The sequence below is a fragment of the Trichosurus vulpecula genome, chromosome 5 (assembly GCF_011100635.1).
Source record: "Trichosurus vulpecula isolate mTriVul1 chromosome 5, mTriVul1.pri, whole genome shotgun sequence".
In the NCBI taxonomy this organism is placed as follows: Eukaryota; Metazoa; Chordata; class Mammalia; order Diprotodontia; family Phalangeridae; genus Trichosurus; species Trichosurus vulpecula.
This window is the reverse complement of record NC_050577.1, coordinates 43,366,374-43,385,936: the sequence shown is the minus strand read 5'-3', so window position 1 is coordinate 43,385,936 and position 19,563 is coordinate 43,366,374. Positions and strand designations below refer to the sequence as shown.

The 19,563-nt window shown below is 39.9% G+C and overlaps 1 protein-coding gene across 1 annotated transcript in view; it reads left to right on the top strand.

Moving 5' to 3' along the window:
* The window catches only part of LARS2 (leucyl-tRNA synthetase 2, mitochondrial), a 176,645-nt gene that overhangs the window by 68,021 nt on the left and 89,061 nt on the right, over positions 1-19,563 (top strand). The window contains exons 7-8 of the mRNA XM_036762051.1: positions 12,453-12,542; positions 17,778-17,921. Of these exons, the coding sequence (XP_036617946.1) occupies positions 12,453-12,542; positions 17,778-17,921 (234 nt within the window). The remainder of the gene's footprint in view (positions 1-12,452; positions 12,543-17,777; positions 17,922-19,563) is intronic.

Sequence of the window (19,563 nt, the reverse complement as noted above, 5' to 3'; positions counted from 1 at the left end):
GAGAAATTGTCAGCATTGTTAGACTGTCTTGATGGAGATCTTGTCAATTGGCAAAGACCCACCGTGGATAAATTAAGAAACATGTTGTCTCTTGTCTGGTAACATGTTGTTCACAAAATCTAGTACAGTTTGCGAAAGGGAATAGCTTTCACATGGCCGTAAGAATGACACATTTTAAGATACGTTACATAGGAAAGCAGCTTACAGAAGAATCTGCAGTTTTCCATGATGCAAAATTTGTGGTCTAGTGAAGGAGAATGTAAACCAACTTTAAAATGGCAAATATAATTTCCAGTTTTATTAATGCTTCTTCCTTAAATTGGCTCCATAATCATGGAGAGCACGTACCATTCAAATTGCTTTCAACTTTATCCACAGCCTGAGGTTTTAAAAGAAAAAACCTTCAGCTGCATGTTTTGTGTGTGTTTTAAGCCACATATGAGAGCTCATATTTGTCATGTTTTTAGAACTGAGCATCTCAGTATAAAGTTGCTCTTCTCTCTAAAGCAAAATCATTTTTAAAAAGAGTAGTTCTTTTCTCAGAAAGATTTCAGGCTAAGTATCAATTACCCTAAAAAGAAAACTGGCATCCTTAAAATATTTGTAAAAATTGTCCAAGGGTTCTGCCTTAATGTTTTTATTTTTTTAAATATCCTGAAGTTCTGGAATATGTGTGTGATCCTCATTTGGATTTACTCAGTGAGGATTTATTGAGCACTTATGTGTCTAGGACTGTTCTAGATGCTCTGAGGGTTACAAAAGCCAGCAGCCCAGTTCTGCAACCCGACTGTGGGAGAAGGGGCCTTAGCTACAAGTTATAAACATTCCCTTCCCTATTCCATATGCTTACATGTACTTTGTCTCCCTTTATTTCCTATATTGCCCTATTTTCTGCCTACATTTCACTTTTAAGGCACTCCATATAAAAGCTGACAGGGAGGTGATTAGATCAAGTTCAGTTCACACATACGTTGGATGGTTGAGTGGTATATAAGTGCCCATATTTGTCTTCATCTTCCCTTGGTTGTTGTTGTTAATGGTTTTTTCCCCCCTCCTGTTTCTTAGGTTCTAGAACCATAGACAGTTTATCCTAGCCCTTCTCCCCAGAGCTAAGTGGGGTCACTAAGACCCACTAAGACCAATGTCCTGAGTCACTAAGCTTGATCCCAACCACCTTTGGGGCCTCCTTACTAAACTCTAATATAGCAAAGCAGTCCCAGATACTCTAGAGATACTGGAGTCCAGGGAGTCAGGCCAAGATTCCACAAAAGCAGCTTAAAAAAAAACATGCTCTGTGGCTCACATGATCTTAGCATTGTAAGAGAACTTAAAGATTATTGAATTCAACCTTTATGTCCATAGGAAGCCCCTCTAAATATCCTTCCTACTGGCTTCTTTCCAGATACTTACAAACTTGCCCCTATCTCCTCTGTCTTTTAGAAAAACTCTTCCTGTATCCTACCATCCCTGCTCGGATGACTCTCCTCTTTGTGGCTGACCCTCTTGACAGAACTGTCTGTACCCATGGTCTCCACTTCCTCTCTACATATTCACTTCTAAGCTCTCTGCAGTCTGGCTTCTGACCTCATCATTCAACCGAAACTGCTCTCTCCAAAGTGACCAACAATTTCTTAATCAGCAAATCTAATGGCTTTTGTTCAGTGCTTATCCTTCTAGACTCTTCTGCATCATTCAATACTGCTGATTACCTTCTTCTTCTCCTGGACGCCCTCTCCTCTCTAGGTTTTCATGACCGTGCTTTTTTCCTGGTTCTCCTCCTATCTCTCTAACCAGTCCTTCTCAGTCTCTTTTTCTGGTTCTTCATCCACATCTTGCCCTTAACTATGGGTTTCCTCCCCGGTTCTGTCCTCGGCCATCTTCTCCTTTCTTTTTAGACCATTTGATTTGGTTACCTCCTTGTCTGTCATGAGTTCAGTTATCATTTCTTTGCAGATGATTCTCAAATCCAAACACCCAGCTTGAATCTCTCTCCTTAGTTACAATCATGCATTACCAACTGCATGTATAACATCTCTCCTATATTCCCCCTTTACTTCACTTAGACAGCCACAACCCAAGTTCAGACCCTCATTGCCTCTTGCTTAAATGATTGCAACAGCCTTCTGTCAGATCTCCCTTCTTTCCTACTCCAGTTCATCGACCAATCAGTTGCCAAAGTGATTTTTCTAAAGCGCAGATCTGATCTACCACCTCCCTAATCTGTGAGCTCCACTGTTATTTTCAGGGTCAGATATAAAGTCCTCCCCTTGGCATTTAAAGCTCTTTGGGACCTGAACTTTCTCTGTCTTTCCAGGCTTCATCATCTTTACTCCCCTCATGCACCTGGGATCTCACTACACTGGCCCATTGGCAGTTCCTTGAACACAGCACTCCATCTCAGACCACCAAATTGCAACTTGACTGCTTACCTCTTCTATGACCTTGAGCAGGTCACTTAGCTGCTCTCTGTCCAATGAAGGAGTGGGCCTCCATCACAATATTGGTTCCTTCCAGCACTAAATGATCCTGGCACTTGTTATGTAAAGCTGGGCACAGCTGGGCTCACCTCCTGGGATGCTTATTTCAGTGGTCTCTGACGCAGATTCAGAACCAAGGCTGGACTTGGGTATTTTCCCATCTCCATTCTTCAGCTCCTAATTTCCTCTTCTTCATGATAGCACTTAAATTATTTTTTCTACCCTCTTCCACTCGGGAACCCAGATCATTGCAAAGCACAAAGTTCATGGGTTCTATTCAGAATACTTGACTCTTTTAGGAAATGAAGTATTCAGAATGTCTAGCTTTTTAGGCAAGGTAGCATTTATGCAAAACCTCTCCCCATATTAATCATTCAGATATTAGATGGCTTGAATACAGGTGATTTGGCTAAGTAAATGTGTGCATCTATGAAGTTGGGTCCAAAATGAGTATTTTCCATTGTTTTCTTTTGAAAACACTTGGCAACTCACCTTGAAAACAAATTGGTAAATGGGCTTGAATTCAAGAAACCTGAACAATCACAGGTGTCTGGAAGGGTGGTAGTAATGTATGAATAATTGTTGACGTTCCTTTAGAGCACAAGATAAAGAAAATTACCTGATAGTTTGTTAGAAAGTTTTGATATGCTCAATGATGCCCTTTTTAACTCATGCATGGCTTCTACTAAAAGAATTCATTTCGCTTGGTTTTACTCAGATAACTAAAGGTAGCACCAAAGTAGATGTTTCTGAGTGTTCAGTGGTGTTTCAGACTTCTCTTTTTCATTTCAGGAGGGCTGTGGTGGTGGCTTAGTGCATCCATCCTCATACAGGCTGTTATATTTCTTGCAATCTGGCAATGATGTACATATTCCCTTTTCCCTATCCCCCACCACAGCCCACAGAGCTAGTGCCATGGATGGAAACCTTGAACTATAACTAAGGGAGAAAAATTGGATGAATACTGAAGGTTAAAAAAAAATCAGCAAGGATCCCTAAGGCAGCTTTCTATTCTCATATTTAACGCAGTCCTTTGTGACTTGTTTTCAGAACACCTCCACTAAAGCCTCTCAAAACTGAATTAGAGAATGGGGGTGGGGGGAAGAACCAAGGCCATTATGTGTGCCTCCTTTTAATCAGTTACAATAACGGGCAAATGACAAAAGTACTTGTTATATGGGCACCTTTTAAAAGTTAAAGTGATGAAAGGTATATGTATCCCCCCCCCCTTCCTCTCCCAGAGCTTCATTGTTTTAGACCTAAGGCAAATGACTCATACTATAACATTGCTGATGGGTGGGAGTTGATGCCTTGTCATTAGAAACAATGATGCTCAGTATTTTGCTAACCTTCCTTACCTTATTTATTTTTCAAGATACAAGCCTACTCCATAGCTGACTTGACAAATATGTTGGCTTTTTTTTTTTTTAGAGTGGGGTGGGGAGAGGGAGGTGCTTTTGATGGGCAAGGTAAATTTTACAGAATCAGAATGGTAAGTCAGGGATGACTTTGACTGATTTTAGCTATGCACTGATCTGGGAACAGACCTCTCTGGTGATGTTTGTTCTTTTGGAGCTAGATTTTTTTTAAATGTCAGTTTCATTTCTGATGAGAGTTTTCCGAGAAGAGTAATAGTCTGGAATACGCCTCTTTGGGGGGCACCCCAGCGTCTTAGCACTCTGAGCAGACTGGCCTCCTCTAGCCTCAAGACCTTCCTGCTCCTTCAGTGATCGCGAGTTAGCCCCATTTTGCCCACTCCACACCCTTCCTCTACCTATTTTGATCTGTTTCTGTGTTGAGCACTTTGCTTAAAAACACCAACTCCAAAACAGGATAACAGCATTTTGAAAAACTGCCATATTCTTAGTCTTTTCCATCCTGATGTCCTGCCCCTTACCTCTCTTTCTTTTCCCATGCCTTGGATTACCAAGAAGAAATTTTTCTACCCTCTTTGGCAAATACTGTCAAATGACTAGGAGCGGCTAGGTGGTGCAGTGGACAGAGTACTAGGCCTGGAGTCAAAAAGACTCATCTTCCTCAGTTCAACCCTGGCCTCAGACGCTTACTAGCTGTGTGACCCTGGGCAAGTCCCTTAAGCCTATTTGCCTCAGTTTCCTCAATTGTAAAATGACCTAGAAAAGGAAATGCCAAACCACTCCATTAACTTTAACGAGAAAACCCTAAATGAGGTCATGAAGAGTCAGACAGGACTGAAACAACTGAACAACCCAAATGACTTCATGAAGTCTGTGCCACTGGGCTATGTGCTAAAGCAGGGCTGTCCAAAATACAGCCTGGGGGCCCACAGTGTGATTTTATGTGGCCCACCAATGGGTTTTAATTTTCACAAGGGAAAAAATAAAATAATAATCTGCATGGAATGTGTATTAGATTTTTTAATTCTATCACTAATAATAATAAATAATCTCGATGTTAATTTTCTTAGGTGTTTTTAAGCAATATTGTGGATGGAACATATTGCATGGAATTTTCAGTCCATCTGTGGGATGTTGTCTGTCTGTACGATGCAGATTAGGCAGTATGCATCTACCTTTATGCTGTTGTGTTATCGCTTTGTTGTTTTGTGTTTGCTTTCACGTTTCGAGCCTTGGCCTGTCATATTGATGATGCGTGTTCCCCCACATTCTGTTAGTGTATTGTATTTTTTATTCTGGGTGCAGCCCTCGAATAATTATTTTATTTTAATGCGGCCCTAAGATAACCTAAGGTTGGTCAACCCTGTGCTAAAGTAAAGGAACAATGATAGTGGGTCTCTTCTTCTGTTCCCATAATGAATTGGAAGTAAATGCACCTTAAGCAGAATTCAGGTGATAGAGCAGGGAATGTTCAACCAAGACCCTACTGGATGTCACTTAAAGGGTCTAAGTAATATGTGTAGCATCATAGGAAAAGTGTTAGATTAAGAATCAAGAGCTTCTGAGTGTTCCAGTCTTGCCTAGACCCCAAACTCACTTGTATGGCCTCTTCTAACCCTTCTATCCATATGAGTCCCAGTTCCTTCATCTGCAAAATGAGAAGGTGAAGCTAGGTGATTTTTAAGGTTCCTTCCAGATCTTTGGATGTGATTTATTAGTCACAGGCTAAAATACTCTAGTTTTTTGTTTGTTTGGAAGTAGGCTTTGCCACCATTATAATTGCTCAGCTCAGCTTTTGAAAAGTTCCTAGTACCTTCTACGAGTAAGGTCATGTGTCAGGTGCTGGAGGTCTAAAGGTGACAAACAGCGTAGGCCCTCTGTAGAAAGAACTCGCAGTCCCATTTTCAGCTATCATAACGAATTAGGCAGGCTCCTGTAGCTCAGCTTCCTTCTAGACCTTTGCATTACTGGATGATTGTGCTGAGAGAACAAAGATAAAACTTGGTTGGTTTTTTAATTTGACCCCCATTATCAGAGTTAAAGCTGCATGCCTTAGAGGCTGTCATAGGCTTACACAGAGGGTCCTTAGAGGCTATCTAGTCCAAACTGCTCTTTTTCCAAACTGACACCGAAGCCAGGCAAGGTTAAATGATTTGCCCAAGGTCACACAGGTGGTAAGAGCAGAGCAGGGATTAGAACCCAGATCTCTGATTTTCAGCTGCATCCCCACAGTTGTGTTTTGGGAGAATGTATGTTCTCATTGTCTGAGTTCCGTTTAATGTGTTTAATGTTCAAAATTATTGTAAGGCAGAATCTGTTATATTATCGAAACGTAGAATTTCAGCGGAGAATGTGCATTATAAAGATCTTACATTCATAAATTTGGTTTCCTGGCAGTCAGACAGCAAGCTATTTAATGTGGCGGGGGGGAGGGGGGGTGTGTGGCTGAATTACAGCTGCTTTTGCAGTCATAACTTTGAATTACCTGACTTTTTGCAACAATAGTAATGTTGCTTCAGTGTAAGTTTGTATCTTTCATTTCTTTTCTTTTTTAATAAAGGCAGATAAAAAATTATTGTAATGAAAAATATTGCTTAGAAGAAAGCAAAGAACTTCCTCAATTTGACTTATCTGGTCGTTTCAATGTAATACTGTAGGAATTGGTGTGATGACACCGTCCTCCGTGCCCACCTTTGACTGCTGTGGTTAGCAGGAAGCGCAGCCTAGATGGTGGTTTGTGTGGTGGCTGGAAGGGCAGCACTTACAGTTTAAATGAACCAGGGTGACATGAAGATTTAGTAGGTAACTTCCTGGCTTTGGTGCTTATAGCCTAGTCTTGATTCTCTTCGTTTCAAGTGTTTGGGAATATGGCTTTAAGCCAGAAAAAGGGAGCCTTCTCCCCTGTAGCAGCTCTCTCATCCCCCTTCCTGTGGTGTCTCCAAGTCATAGCTATTCTTTCCTTGAGAAGTCTCTCATATCTCTTATTTTTACATGTGTCTCGTATCTGTTATATCAGTTCCCAGAGCTACTGCGCCCATCCAGGCCCTCATCACCTCATGCCTGGAGATCAGCCAAGAGCAAGTCTCCTGACATCTCTCTCCTGGTGCCAGATTATGCACTCTATTCCTTAATCTAATCCTTAATCTATTCCTGTTATCTTTCAATGGTTATTTTGCTCTTCAGAAGCCTCCAATAGCTGCACTTTATAGGATAAAGGCCAAACTCCTTATCATGGCAGTTGAGGCTTTTCCCCCTATTTATCCAGACTTCTCTCTCACATTCCCTAACATAAGCCCTTTATTACAATTAGGTTTATCTCCTTATACTTTATTATCCTGAAAACACATCATATTTATTCCCTCTTTCAAGCTTTTGTTCATACTGTTCTTAACAGAAATCCACCTTCTTCCCTTCAACTATTTTTTTTTACATTTTTAGCATTCTTTTCTCTTCAAATTTTGAATTCCAAGTTCTCTTCTTCCCTTCTACACCCACTGAAAAGGCAAGCAATATAATATCAATTATACATGTGAAATTATGTAAAACATATTTCCATATTAGTCATATTTCAAAAAACCAAGATAAATAAAATGAGAAAGTTACACTTCCACTTGCACTCAGAGTTCCTCAGTTCTCTCTCTCTGGAGGCAGATAGCATTTTTTATCACGAGTCCTTTGGAATGTCATCAATCATTGTATTGATCAGAGTAGCCAGGTCTTTCCTGGTCGATCATCATTGCAACATTGCTATTACTGTGCGCAGTGATCTCCCGGCTCTTCTCACTTCACTTTGCATCAGCTCATACAGTTCTTGCCATACTTTTCTGAAACCACCTCCTCCATCATTTGTTATAGCACGGTAGTACTGTCACAATTGTGTGCCACAGCTTGTTCAGCCATTCCCTCATTGATGGGCATCCCCTTGATTTCCCACTCTTTGCCCTCACAAAAACAGCTGTTATAAATATTTTTTTATGTATCTTTGATCTCTTTGGGATACTGGCCTAGTAGCGGATCAAAGGGTATGCACAGGCCTATAGGCCTCTGGGGCATAGTTCCAGTTGTTCTCTAGAATGGTTGGACTAGTTCACTACTCAAACAGCATTTCATTAGTGTACCTATTCTTCCCTAATCCCCTTCCACATTTGTTATTTCTGATAGGTGTGAGTGTAGTACCTCAAAATTATTTCAGTTTACCTTTCCGTGATCAATAGGAATTTAGAGCATTTTTTTCATATGACTATATAGCTTTGGTTTCTTCTGAAAACTGCCTGTTTATATCCTTTGAGTATTTATCAATTAGAGAATGCGTTTTATTTTTATAAATTTGATTCAGTTCTATACTCAGTATATATTTGAGAAATGAGGCCTTTATCAGAAAAACTTGCTGTAATTTTTTTTTATCTTACTTCATTGTCTATGGTACCTTTTAGCATGACGTAGTTTCCCTGACCATAGCCTTATAGAGAAAAAATGTTTGAGACTCTCTCCAGAAAATACACAGTAGCTCTCACAATATCTGCTTTGGTACCTATAAAATGAGCCTAAAATATCCTTGCCAAGAAAACTCCAAAAAGGGTGAAGAGTTGGGCACAACTGAAAACGACTAAAGAACAACAAAATTTATTGTACTTCAAGTGATCATTGTGAAATTTGAGCATAGTTTAGTATTTTTTTTATAACCTTGTAACATCCAGAAATGGGAAAGTTGAAATCTCTTTTGTTATAAAACTCAGTAACAAATGGTATATACACTATGTTTATGCCAATAATTTACTAAAAGAAAAATTGGAAATGCCTCTTGTGAAATGATGTTTTCGGTAATAACATATCATATGTAGTGTTTAAATAGCATGAAAAAACAGTGGTGGTGTTTGTATTTCTCTGTTTACTGCATGTATGAAGGAAGTTGCTTCCCATCCACAGTATAGATGTGTTGTCAGAAGACCACATTCAATGCTTCCTGAACTTTTCCACAATCACACAACCCCAACATTGGTCCTCTTCACCTTCCCTGCACATGCTGCCTTAACAATTTAGCATAGGGGTGTTAAACTTGTATAGAAATGGGGGCTGTGGGGCAACTAGGTGGTGCAGTGAGTAGAGCACCCTCCCTGGAGTCAGGAGGACCTGAGTTCAAATCTGGCTTCAGACACTTGACACTAGCTATGTGACCTTGGGCAAGTCACTTAACCTCAATTGCCCTGCCTTCCCCCCTCAAAAAAAAAGAAATGGGAGCCCCTAAACCCATATAAGCATTCCTGTGAGCTACATATTGACTTAGAAAAAAAAAACATAGTAGATATATATCTATAGATATATATGTATATCTCTACATATTTATATATATATATATATGAACACATAGCAATCAGATAGGAACTAAATTTTCCCCACTTAATAGTATTTTATTTTTTCCAATTACATGTAAAGATAGTTTTCAGCATTTACTTTTATAAGATTTTGAGTTCCAATTTTTTTTCTCCCTCTCTCTCCCCTCTCCCCTCCCCAAGACAGCAAGCAGTCTGACATAGCTTATACATGTCCAATCATATTAAACATATTTCCACGTTAGTCATGTTGTGAAAAAAGAATCAGAACAAAAAGGAAAAACCACGAAAAAGAAAAAAAAGAGAAAATAGTATGCTTCGATCTGCATTCAGACTCCACAGTTCTTTCTCTGGATGTGGATAGTATTTTCCATCAGGAGTCTTGGAGTTGTCTCAGATCGTTGTATAGCTGAGAGGAGCTAAGTGTATCAAAGTTGGTCATCGAACAATGTTGCTTTTACTGTGTACAATGTTCTCCTGGTTCTGCTCACTTCACCCAGCATTAGTTCATCTAAGTCCCTAGAAAATATATTTTAATCTGATTTGGGCCGCACTCAGGAGCATTGTGAGCCAAATGTTTGAAACTTTTGCTCAAGGTTTCCCCTCCTTCCCCCCAGTCCATCTTGGATGGATCTCCCAGGAATTATCTTTCTTAGCCCTGCTTTCATCCAGTTACTCCCTAAACTACGGTTTCTCCCATTTGTCCTTTAGATCTAGCCCCAACTCCCTGCTCCCAATCAAGTTGGCCCATCCACCACCAGAAATGATAAAATGTGACATGGAAACCCACCCATCTACTGAAGATCTGATTTCTTTCTACATTGTCACCACACAAAGGTTAACTGGGGGCACATGATTTGCATTACCCCTTTTTGATAATTTGAAGTTCTTAAAGAAATTCTTAGTGAGGTCTGTTCTTACTCATTGAGTTTTTTTTTTTTTTACCTTAACTCAGATTGCTGCCATCAAGTGATTAGTGGCATCTTCTATCACTAGTGCAAGAATAAACATTAGATTTCTTCAGCCATATACACTTGACACTCAAGGACATTTTAAATTAAAATCTTACCAGTGGATGTTTACCAAATAAGTATATCTGATATCACAATTCATTGGATGTGGAGCTGACCTAACTGAGAATTGGAAGCTAGGCCCCAGGACTAGGGTGATCTCTGCTTTGTCTATTGGGCTGAACCAGGGACTCACTCTCTGGCCTCCTTCTCCTCCTCTTCCTTCATAGTAGGCCAGGATCAAAGACTCTTATGACACCACCCCAACCCCACCCCCTGCCCCATACACACACACAGAGTCAACGGTAGAGTAACCCCTGGGGCAGAGCTGAGCTGGCTAAAGATTAGAGGTGAGCACCTCAAATACCCCTCACCTCTGTATAATTAGTCAGTCCTCTGGACTCTACCGAGTCATGCCTAGACTATCAGACATGACTAATGAGTTGCCGTTTGCCTTCATGCTGTCATTTTGTTACCTCCATCTCCATCAGCCTTTACAGGGGCCTGCCTAACTATGCTGATAGTGGGAAATGAGCCTATGAGCTTTCTAAGGAGAGCCTGTGCTGTTTATCACCTTTGTATTTCCAATAATTCGTGGATAATCACATGAAGGCAATGTATGGTAGAAAGAACACTGACTATGGAGTCAGTTCCTGGGCCTGAGCCCAAGGCTGTGTCAGGTGTTGGCTGTGTGACCTCAAACAAGTCACTTAATCTTTCTGAGTCTGTTTCCTTTTCTGTAAATCCAGAAGGTTGAGATAAATTGTAGCTGCATTTGCATTCCTTTGACCCCCATCCAGTAGCTTTTACCCTTAAGCTTCTCCTCAAGTCCCTCTTCACCCTAAAGTAAATCAAACAGATAAAGGAACCCACCAAAGTACCCAAGAACTTGGCAGAAGAAAGGCCTGGTGGATGGGGGGGAGGGGCACAGTTCCTTTTGTTTCCCCCACTGGCTTCAAACCACTTCTCTTTGTATAACCTAAGTTCCTTCCAGTTAAGAACACTATATTCGGTACTTTAAAGGATTTGTGATCTCACTGATATGGGTACTCCTTCCTCTGGCTGAAGGCCACTATTTTCTCATCCTCTGAAATAAATGCTGTCGAAGGATCTATCCAAGGTGCTGAAAGCCTTTTCACAGTCCCTGGGTTCCAGGAGAGCACTTCACTCAACCTGTCCATTTGTTATTCTTTGCCAATCATATATCTCCTGGATGAAAACCTTTATGTAAACTAATTGTGCACCATTGGAAATAAGGTGCAGCCTACTTATGCCAACCTTGTCTCTTTGCATTGTCCTTTAGGTCATCTGATTTTTTGGTGATTATTATCCCAGTGGTAGCAATTATTTTAGTTTTAACAAAATTTCATTGGGATAAAACAATTTGGATTACCTCTCAAGTTCACGGCCACACAAAAGCATTTCCCTAGTCGTGTCAATGTTGTTCTTTAGATTTCTTCAAGTTGAGTGAGAACACTGGGGAAGTAAGAGGTCATAGCTTTTGAAGTATTGTTATTTTTGTACCTGTGTTCAACAAATTTAGACTTAGGTTACTTTTTCCAGTAATTTATTTTAAAGGACTAGGCTTAAAAATAATGTTTTCAGAAGAAAAGGTTTAAAAATGATGTTCGTACTTAATTTAAAATTGGAAACATGATTTGCTACATGGTCCATTATTTTTTCCATTACATTTAATAATGCATTTGAGCACCTATTAGTAAGAGTGGAGGATGGCCAGACTAACATAATGGAACATAATGAGTCTAAAGGAGCTATTAGGACCCAGTTAGTTAATACAAATACAGTACCTGTTTTCAAAATAAGAATAATACTAAAAAAAAATACATTTTCCTCCTGCTTTTGCTGCCGATTTCATATATTATTGCCTTATAAATGAACAGGTTCTACACACACTGATAACCCTCAAAATGTGTTTTGTGCTAGCAAAAATGGCCAAATTAAATTTTCCATCATATGATTCAGAGGGATTTTGTGTTTGTTCTATTACTTGCTAATTGCTTTTAAAAATTAGCATGTAATTGTCTTCTTGTTCAGCCTTATGGAATATATTCTGGGAAAAGAGAGGTGGCATTTAGAAAATAGTGCCTTTTCAGGATAAAATTGGCCCAGATGTTGGTTGGGCTAGTGAAAATTTAATAGTTTGATCAACATTAGTGTAGGCTGATTGATTTTGCAAGGCTGGTGTATCACCATGGAAAAAATGTTTGTAATAGACTATACATTTCTTTTTCTTTTCAGGAAGTAACTACCTGTTTGCCAGATTATTACAAGTGGACCCAGTACTTCTTTATTAAGTTATATGAAGCTGGACTGGCCTACCAAAAGGAGGTGAGTTTAAATTATTTGTATAATTGTTACATCTTAGACTTCATTTGGAGCACACTCTTGCACATTGAATATGTTCTATCTTCTTAGAAAGCAGCATTATTAAAGGAAAACATTTGTTCAGATAGCAGCCATGAAAACAAGCCTGCATGCCCAGGTCCTTTCTAGCTCTTCTGTTCTCTTAGGCCTGAAATAAGCCTAAAAGAGATTTAATATACTCTATTACTCTTTTCTAATCTCTATCCCTATCACTCACTCCTATCTTAGGGGGAGTTACTTTAGTCATATAATCAAGGTTCTTTCTTGTTACTACCTACCTGAGATAGCTATACTAAGAAACTGAAACTTTGACTGGACTAAAGGGGATAGGTCATGTAGGAGTCAACATGGCTCCTGGAGAGGTCAAACCTGTATGAGGTGGGGTTATGAGGAATGTGTACAGTGTGAGAGCACTGTAAATTGCAGAGGGCTAAATGAATCCCAGAAGGCTTCACAAGGGAGGTGGTTCAGGAGCTGAGCCTTGAAGGATGAGTAGAACTCAACCAGACAGAAAGTAAGAGGGAAGGAATTTGGCAGCTACAGGGGCATTTCTGAGACCATTTATTGTGTGTGAATCTTATTCTCCCACCCCCCAAAAATAATCAAACATGCATTTTTCCAACATGAACTGCTTATTTTGTCCCTGGTGATGTTATTCAGAAAAGACTAACCTGGTCAGATAGCTGAGGGGGTGTGTGAAATGTCCTGGGAGGGAGGTGGCGGTGACGAGATGGCAGTTGCAGTAACATTTAGAGTAGGGAAGAAAGTTCAGAAACCAAAGATAGATCTCCAAGCTCTGGTAGATTTCAGTGAAAAAGTCTTTTTGCCCCCTCAGCCATCAGTCCTGTTGGGTTTGGTGTCTGATTCGTCTTAGTCATCTGTAGGATGTTGCGATCTTGAGGAGAGGCCTCAAATGGGCTTCAGATATGTTCATTTAGTACCTTGTTCTGTGATGAGAGGCCATCAGAATCCAGGGTTTAAATGAAAAAGCTATTTAACCATGTATTTCATTTTATTGATGAGTTGTATTCACATTAGCTTTGAAATAGAAATCCTATTTTCATGGTTAATTTTTTAAAAAGCTTGCTGTTTTCAGAAATAAGGATTAATGGTATTATTAGATTCAGGGTGAATGCTCCTAACATGGTATTATTCATGTTTGACAGAAATATACAGATATTTAGACTTTTCTTCCAACAACCATTCTATAGTCTGCCCATGAAAGTTGGTATTTAAGAAGATGACATGAAAAGAAGACAGTTTTAATCATAATTGCAACAGCTTTGTCTTTGCTTCTTAAGAGCCATTCCACTAAGATGGAAAGTTCCTTAAGAGAAAATTCCTCCTAGTCTTAATAAAACAAACAAAAAAAGTTTTCAACAAGAACATCATCCATGCTGACAGATTAATAATTTTGTCTCTCCCTCAAAAAGCCAATGGCAGTAGGTCATCTTAGAGCAGGGGCGCTTCATTTTTTTGTGCCAGGGATCCCTTCTCCACAGAATGTTTTTAAATGCACAAAATACATGGGATTACAAAGGAGACTGATTATCTTGAAATATAACTCACGGACCTCAGGTTGAGAATCTGGGTCTGAGAGAAAGTAAATTTTTGTACATATATATATATATATATATTTCACTACCTTGGACAGCCTGGGACTAAAGGGAGGCCGCACTATATGTGTTCTTCTTTTCATGCATGTAGTACGTTAACATTGACATAGCATGTAGCGTGCCCTGGGCGCCATGCCAAGGGCTTTTACAACTGTTGTCTCATTTGATCCTCACAACACTGGGAAGTAGGAGTTATTGTTATTCCCATCTTACAGGTGAGGAAACTGAGGCAAATAGCGGTTTAGACTTGCCCAGGATCGTACCTAGCTGCCTCATTAATGACTCGTACCCCCAGACAGCCCTCTTCTCCCCAGGTCATGCATACGCACACCCATGCACGAATCCAGTGCCCATGCCACGCTCTACAAGTATAGACCCTGCCTTCAGGAGGCTTACTCTAAGTAAATCCTGTGTTCTGTAGGCCAGTCCACAAAAAAGCCGGAAGGCTGTGCGGTTTGCCGTTGTTTGAAGCAGTTTTAATCTGCCTCTCTGCTGCCGCCTGACGACCATGAGTATAATTGCAGCAGCATAATCAGTAGTAGGATTAGGGCACTTAGTCCCTGGATTCCCTTCTACTTATTGATCCATTTGAAACTCAGTGAGGCTACATCAGTAGAAGAAATGCGTCCAGAATGAGGGAAGGCTCTCTGCTTTAGTCAGACCACATTAGGAATATGATGTTCAGGTCTATGTCACTCTTTAAGAAAGGTGATGTTCAATTCAGTAAGCATTTATTAAGCACCTACTGTGGGCCATGCAATAGGCTATATACTAAGGCTACAGAGAGAAAAGCAAAACAGACCTTGCCCTCAGAGAGTTTGTATTCTCTTGAGAAAGACAGGACACGTCCATTGAAAATTAAGTACAAATGCATACAAAGGGGAAAGCACTAGTTCGGATAGGTTTCCTTGGGGGTTAGGAAGGGACTTGAGCTAATCTTTGAAGGAAATTAGGGATTCTTAGTGGAAAAGCATAAAGACAGGAAGTGGACATTTATATATCACTAATGACACTGGAACCAGAGAACAAGAGTTGTAAAAGGGAATGATGTACAGTAACCCTGGAAAGGCAGACTAGAGCAGAATTTTAAAGGGATCTAAAAGCCAAACCGAGCAGTTTGTGTTTGTCCTTGAGGAGAGAAGGAGCCATTGGCATTTCTTGAGCAGAGAAGTGACACAGGTCAGGCCTGTGTTTCAGGAATATCCATTTTATAGCCCTATGGAGGATGCATTGGAAAGGAGGCTATCACACTATTCTGGGTGAGAAGTGATAAGTGCTTGAACTAGACTGGCAGCCATATAAGTTAAGAGAAGGGGACTATTGTGGCAATAGAATTGACAAGACTTGCCAGCTGGTTGGGTGTGGGTTGAAGGAGAAGAAAGAATTGAAAATGATACTTAGATTGTAAACTTTGGAGACTGGAGGGATGGTGATGCCCTCAATAGAAACTGGAAAGTTGGGAAGAGGGTGGAGTTGGGGAACAGAAAGATGGCCGGATGATGAGTTTGGTCGCCTTTTGAACCTCCAGTTGAAGACTGGCAGTTGGTGATATAGGGCCAAAGTCCAAGAGATAGCTTGGGGCTGAATATATAGATTCAGGACTCATCAACAGAGATACACAGACAGATCTAGAGATTTAGCCTGTAATTCTGAAAAATCTACTTAACCAGGATTGCTTTTTCTTTTAGTACTGGCTAAGTGAGATTATAGTATACTTTGAGAGCCTCCACTAATATCCTACTGTAAAATCTTATCATGATGTGGAAGTAACCTTGAATGTTCAAAGCCTGTACTAGTACAGCTCAGGCTCCAAAAGGTCCTACCCAAATGGAAGGCCCCAGCATGGATTGTATGTCCCTTGTCCAAGGAACCGCACAATTAAATGTGGAGAGGCCTATCAGCTTCATTGCAGGATGATGGAATTTTTGCCTAGAGGACCCCTCAAAGACCATCTACCAAGTCATGGAAGCGGCTGTGATCCGTGTTTGTACAAAGAGGACCTATACCAGTGAAATCTCAGATCCTTGAATTACTGAAACCTTCCGGTATAATTAATTAAGGTGGAAGATAAAGTATTTTGTCTTTGTCATCTGCTCTAAAGTATCCTGAGAGCTAGCACCTCATTGTTGCCAAAGAGATTGGGACATTTTGATTTAAAGGATCAGATGATGAGATTTCTTGGGGGCTGGGGAGATGATGGGTGGTAGGAAGTGGGCATAGGCTTCTGAGTCTGATTATGTTGGTATGCAAACTTCCTCCACCAGCACATATCTGGCAACTTGTCTGTGACTTAGAGTCCTTGGGAGTTTCCTGAGCACCAAAATGTTGAGTGTCTTGTACCAGTGTCAGAGACAGAACTGGAATCCAGCTCTTCCTGACCCTCTACTCATCACAACATGCTGCATCTCAAGACCTTGTTACATCATAAAAAGTTCCTACTTGCTTTCGTAATATCAAAGACTAGTTATTTGCTTCTTATAAATTCTCCGAGATCGGGGTACTCTTTGTGTTCTGTCTTTTAATTTCTCTATAGAGTATGTGGTTGCTAAATTTTCACTTCAGAGGGATGCCCCTTAACTATCTAGGTTGTCCCCAAGGTCTTAGTGCTGTATTAAGTTATTAGAGCTTAAAACTTGGGACATCATAGTTACCAAATGACAGACACAGTGGCAATTTCTCTTTGACTGATTTTGATTTGATTTGATTCCCTTAAAGACAGTAAATTGGGCTTAAGCAAACTCTTTTGAGGTGGTTTCCTGAGAAGAATACCTTATATTTATTTCTCCTTGTAAACAGTGAGTTTAGATTTTTTTTTTTTTTTTTTTTGGTGCGCGGAGCCTGATTAAAGAAATTAAAGCAATATCTGTCCATTTTTCTCCCTCCGTCTCTATCATACAGCTTATCAGCTGAGGCAGTACTTGATCTCTGTACATTTACTTCTTTGTAAAATAATGACCTTGGAAACTACTTGGCTCTTTTTTGTGTTTTAGGTAACTTTACAAGAATCTCTTATAGAAGTTGTTTAAATGTCTCTTTAACTTTTCACAAATTGTGCCTTTAGCCAGATTTTCCCAGGGTATCCCACCATTCCTTGGATATTCAGTCTCTCCTGTGTTCCCTTTTGTCTCAAAAGTGGTGACTATAGCTGCCAGGAATAGGGAGTATCTCTAGAGAGGCATAAACTAAAGGTGAAACTAAACTAAAGAAACTAAAGATCCTTATTCTGTGTGACTCCAATAATTAGGAGACCACTATGGATGCTTTCCTAAAGTAACAAGATTCTGCTAACATATTCTCATTATTTTTCCCTTTTTCCTTCTTTTCCAAAATTTCTAAACCTGTAAATTCATTTCCTAGGATGAATAAGGTACTATTCACTAAGCTGCTTCATTTTCTATCTAGAGAATTTGAAATGTTTTTAGCTCGTTCGCTTTCAGATGGCCAGTACTACCCTGAGTAATTTTAGGGAGCCGTAACTCCTAACCTGAGAGGAGCATTGTCGAATTTGCTAAATAACTTCCTCAAGCAGTAATGAAGCCTGAGGTGGTCCATACCTCCTCATTTTGTTTTGTGAATTTTGCAGGCCTTGGTTAATTGGGACCCAGTGGATCACACAGTGCTTGCTAATGAACAGGTAGATGAAAATGGCTGTTCTTGGCGTTCCGGAGCAAAGGTGGAACAGAAGTACCTGAAGCAATGGTTTATTAAGACAACTGCTTACGCCAAGGTGAGTGTGCCACGTGGGGCTGCTAGATCCATGACTTTCAGGCATTTGGGCACCATTGGAAAGGGAAGCCAGTTAGGAAATAAGCAGCTGGAAGCAGCATCTTTTCCAGAAAGTACCCAGAATTGTACAGGATCAGGAGGTCTGGGTTGGAATACAAGCTCTGAGGCCGGACTACTGCGTGACTCTGGACAAATCACTTAACCTCTTCATCTTTCAGTTTTCTCATCTGCAAAACCAAGATCACAGTATTTCGTTGCTTAGCTGGCAAGATTGTTGTGACAGTAGTGCTTTAGGTACCTTAAAACACCCTAAATTTGACTGCAGTGTGAACAAGGGCAAAATATCTCCCACATGACATAATAGCCCACATAATAACTGTAATTACGGTTACAATAAGATGAGGAACTATGAATGATTACAATTCAATTATGATTCAAGAAAGAAAGCCGGTTGTCATTGTTAACTGTCTCCTAAAGAAGTTCAGTGTGCTGCTGCCGCTAAAAACAAAACAAAATAAACAAACAAAAAACCAACAAAATATTCAGTGTTACATTAGAAAAAACAAGGCAGAAAATATTCTCCTGCTTTTATACAAAATCATGATGCCCCTGTTCTGGTCACTGCTGCTTACTAGAAAATAAGGTCTAGCACAGGGTACAGAAATAATCAGAAACAGAAAGGGTTGCTTTCTGTCATGATAGATGAATAATTAGGACTCTACAGGTTGGAAAAGCAAAGAGGAGATAGGCTTGAAGTCCATTACATTGTTCTAAGACATGCATAAATACTTGGTCGTTCAATTCTTGAATACTAGATTGATGGCACATCCCCTAAAGCTTTAGAAAAGTACATTTAAAATAAAGGAAGTGCCCCTTCACATAGCAGCAGCTCATAACCAAGAGATGCCATAGAGTGAAAATACAGAAAGGTTTAAATTCTTGAATAAGAGGATTAAGAAACTAGAATGCTGTGGTGTACACTCCTAATCTTAGAGTTTGACATCAAGGAGAATATAGCCCTTCATGCCCTTGTCAGAGAATAGTAGAATGGGTCACGGGTTAGACCCAGTATGGTAATTAAAGCACAAATGTAAATTACTTTCAGTAATTAACCAAATTACTAAATTAGATCTGTTGTTCTAGAGACAATATGTCAGACCCAGTTGTCAGTGCTGCCCGGAAGTTCTGACCTCTAGTATTTTCATTTTAAAACTAATGCATGATAGAGATTGTGTAAGTGACATTTGGCATGGGGCCAGGAGGAAGATGCTTGATGCCCTGCCATAATCTATAGCAAAGTGATAGAGTAGAACACAAATAACCTATAAAATTGGAAAAAGCACCCATAGCAACTCAATAACCAGTGATGTAGCTGTTACCGCCTTCCCTGGACAGGATGAAGGACCTTAGATAGGGTAACAGTTCCATGTGTTTTAATCCTTCTATTTCTAGGATGCCAGGCTGATATTGTCAAGTGACTTTCTAATGGTCATTTTTATGAAGATAAATCTAATTAGCCCCTTGGTTTTGACATTTATCTGATTAGAAATGGATTAACCTAACTACTGGGCATCATTATCTAAATTGTAATCTGCAGCTTCAGCTTTTTAGCAGAAATGTTTGGTTACCATGGTGACTGGTTT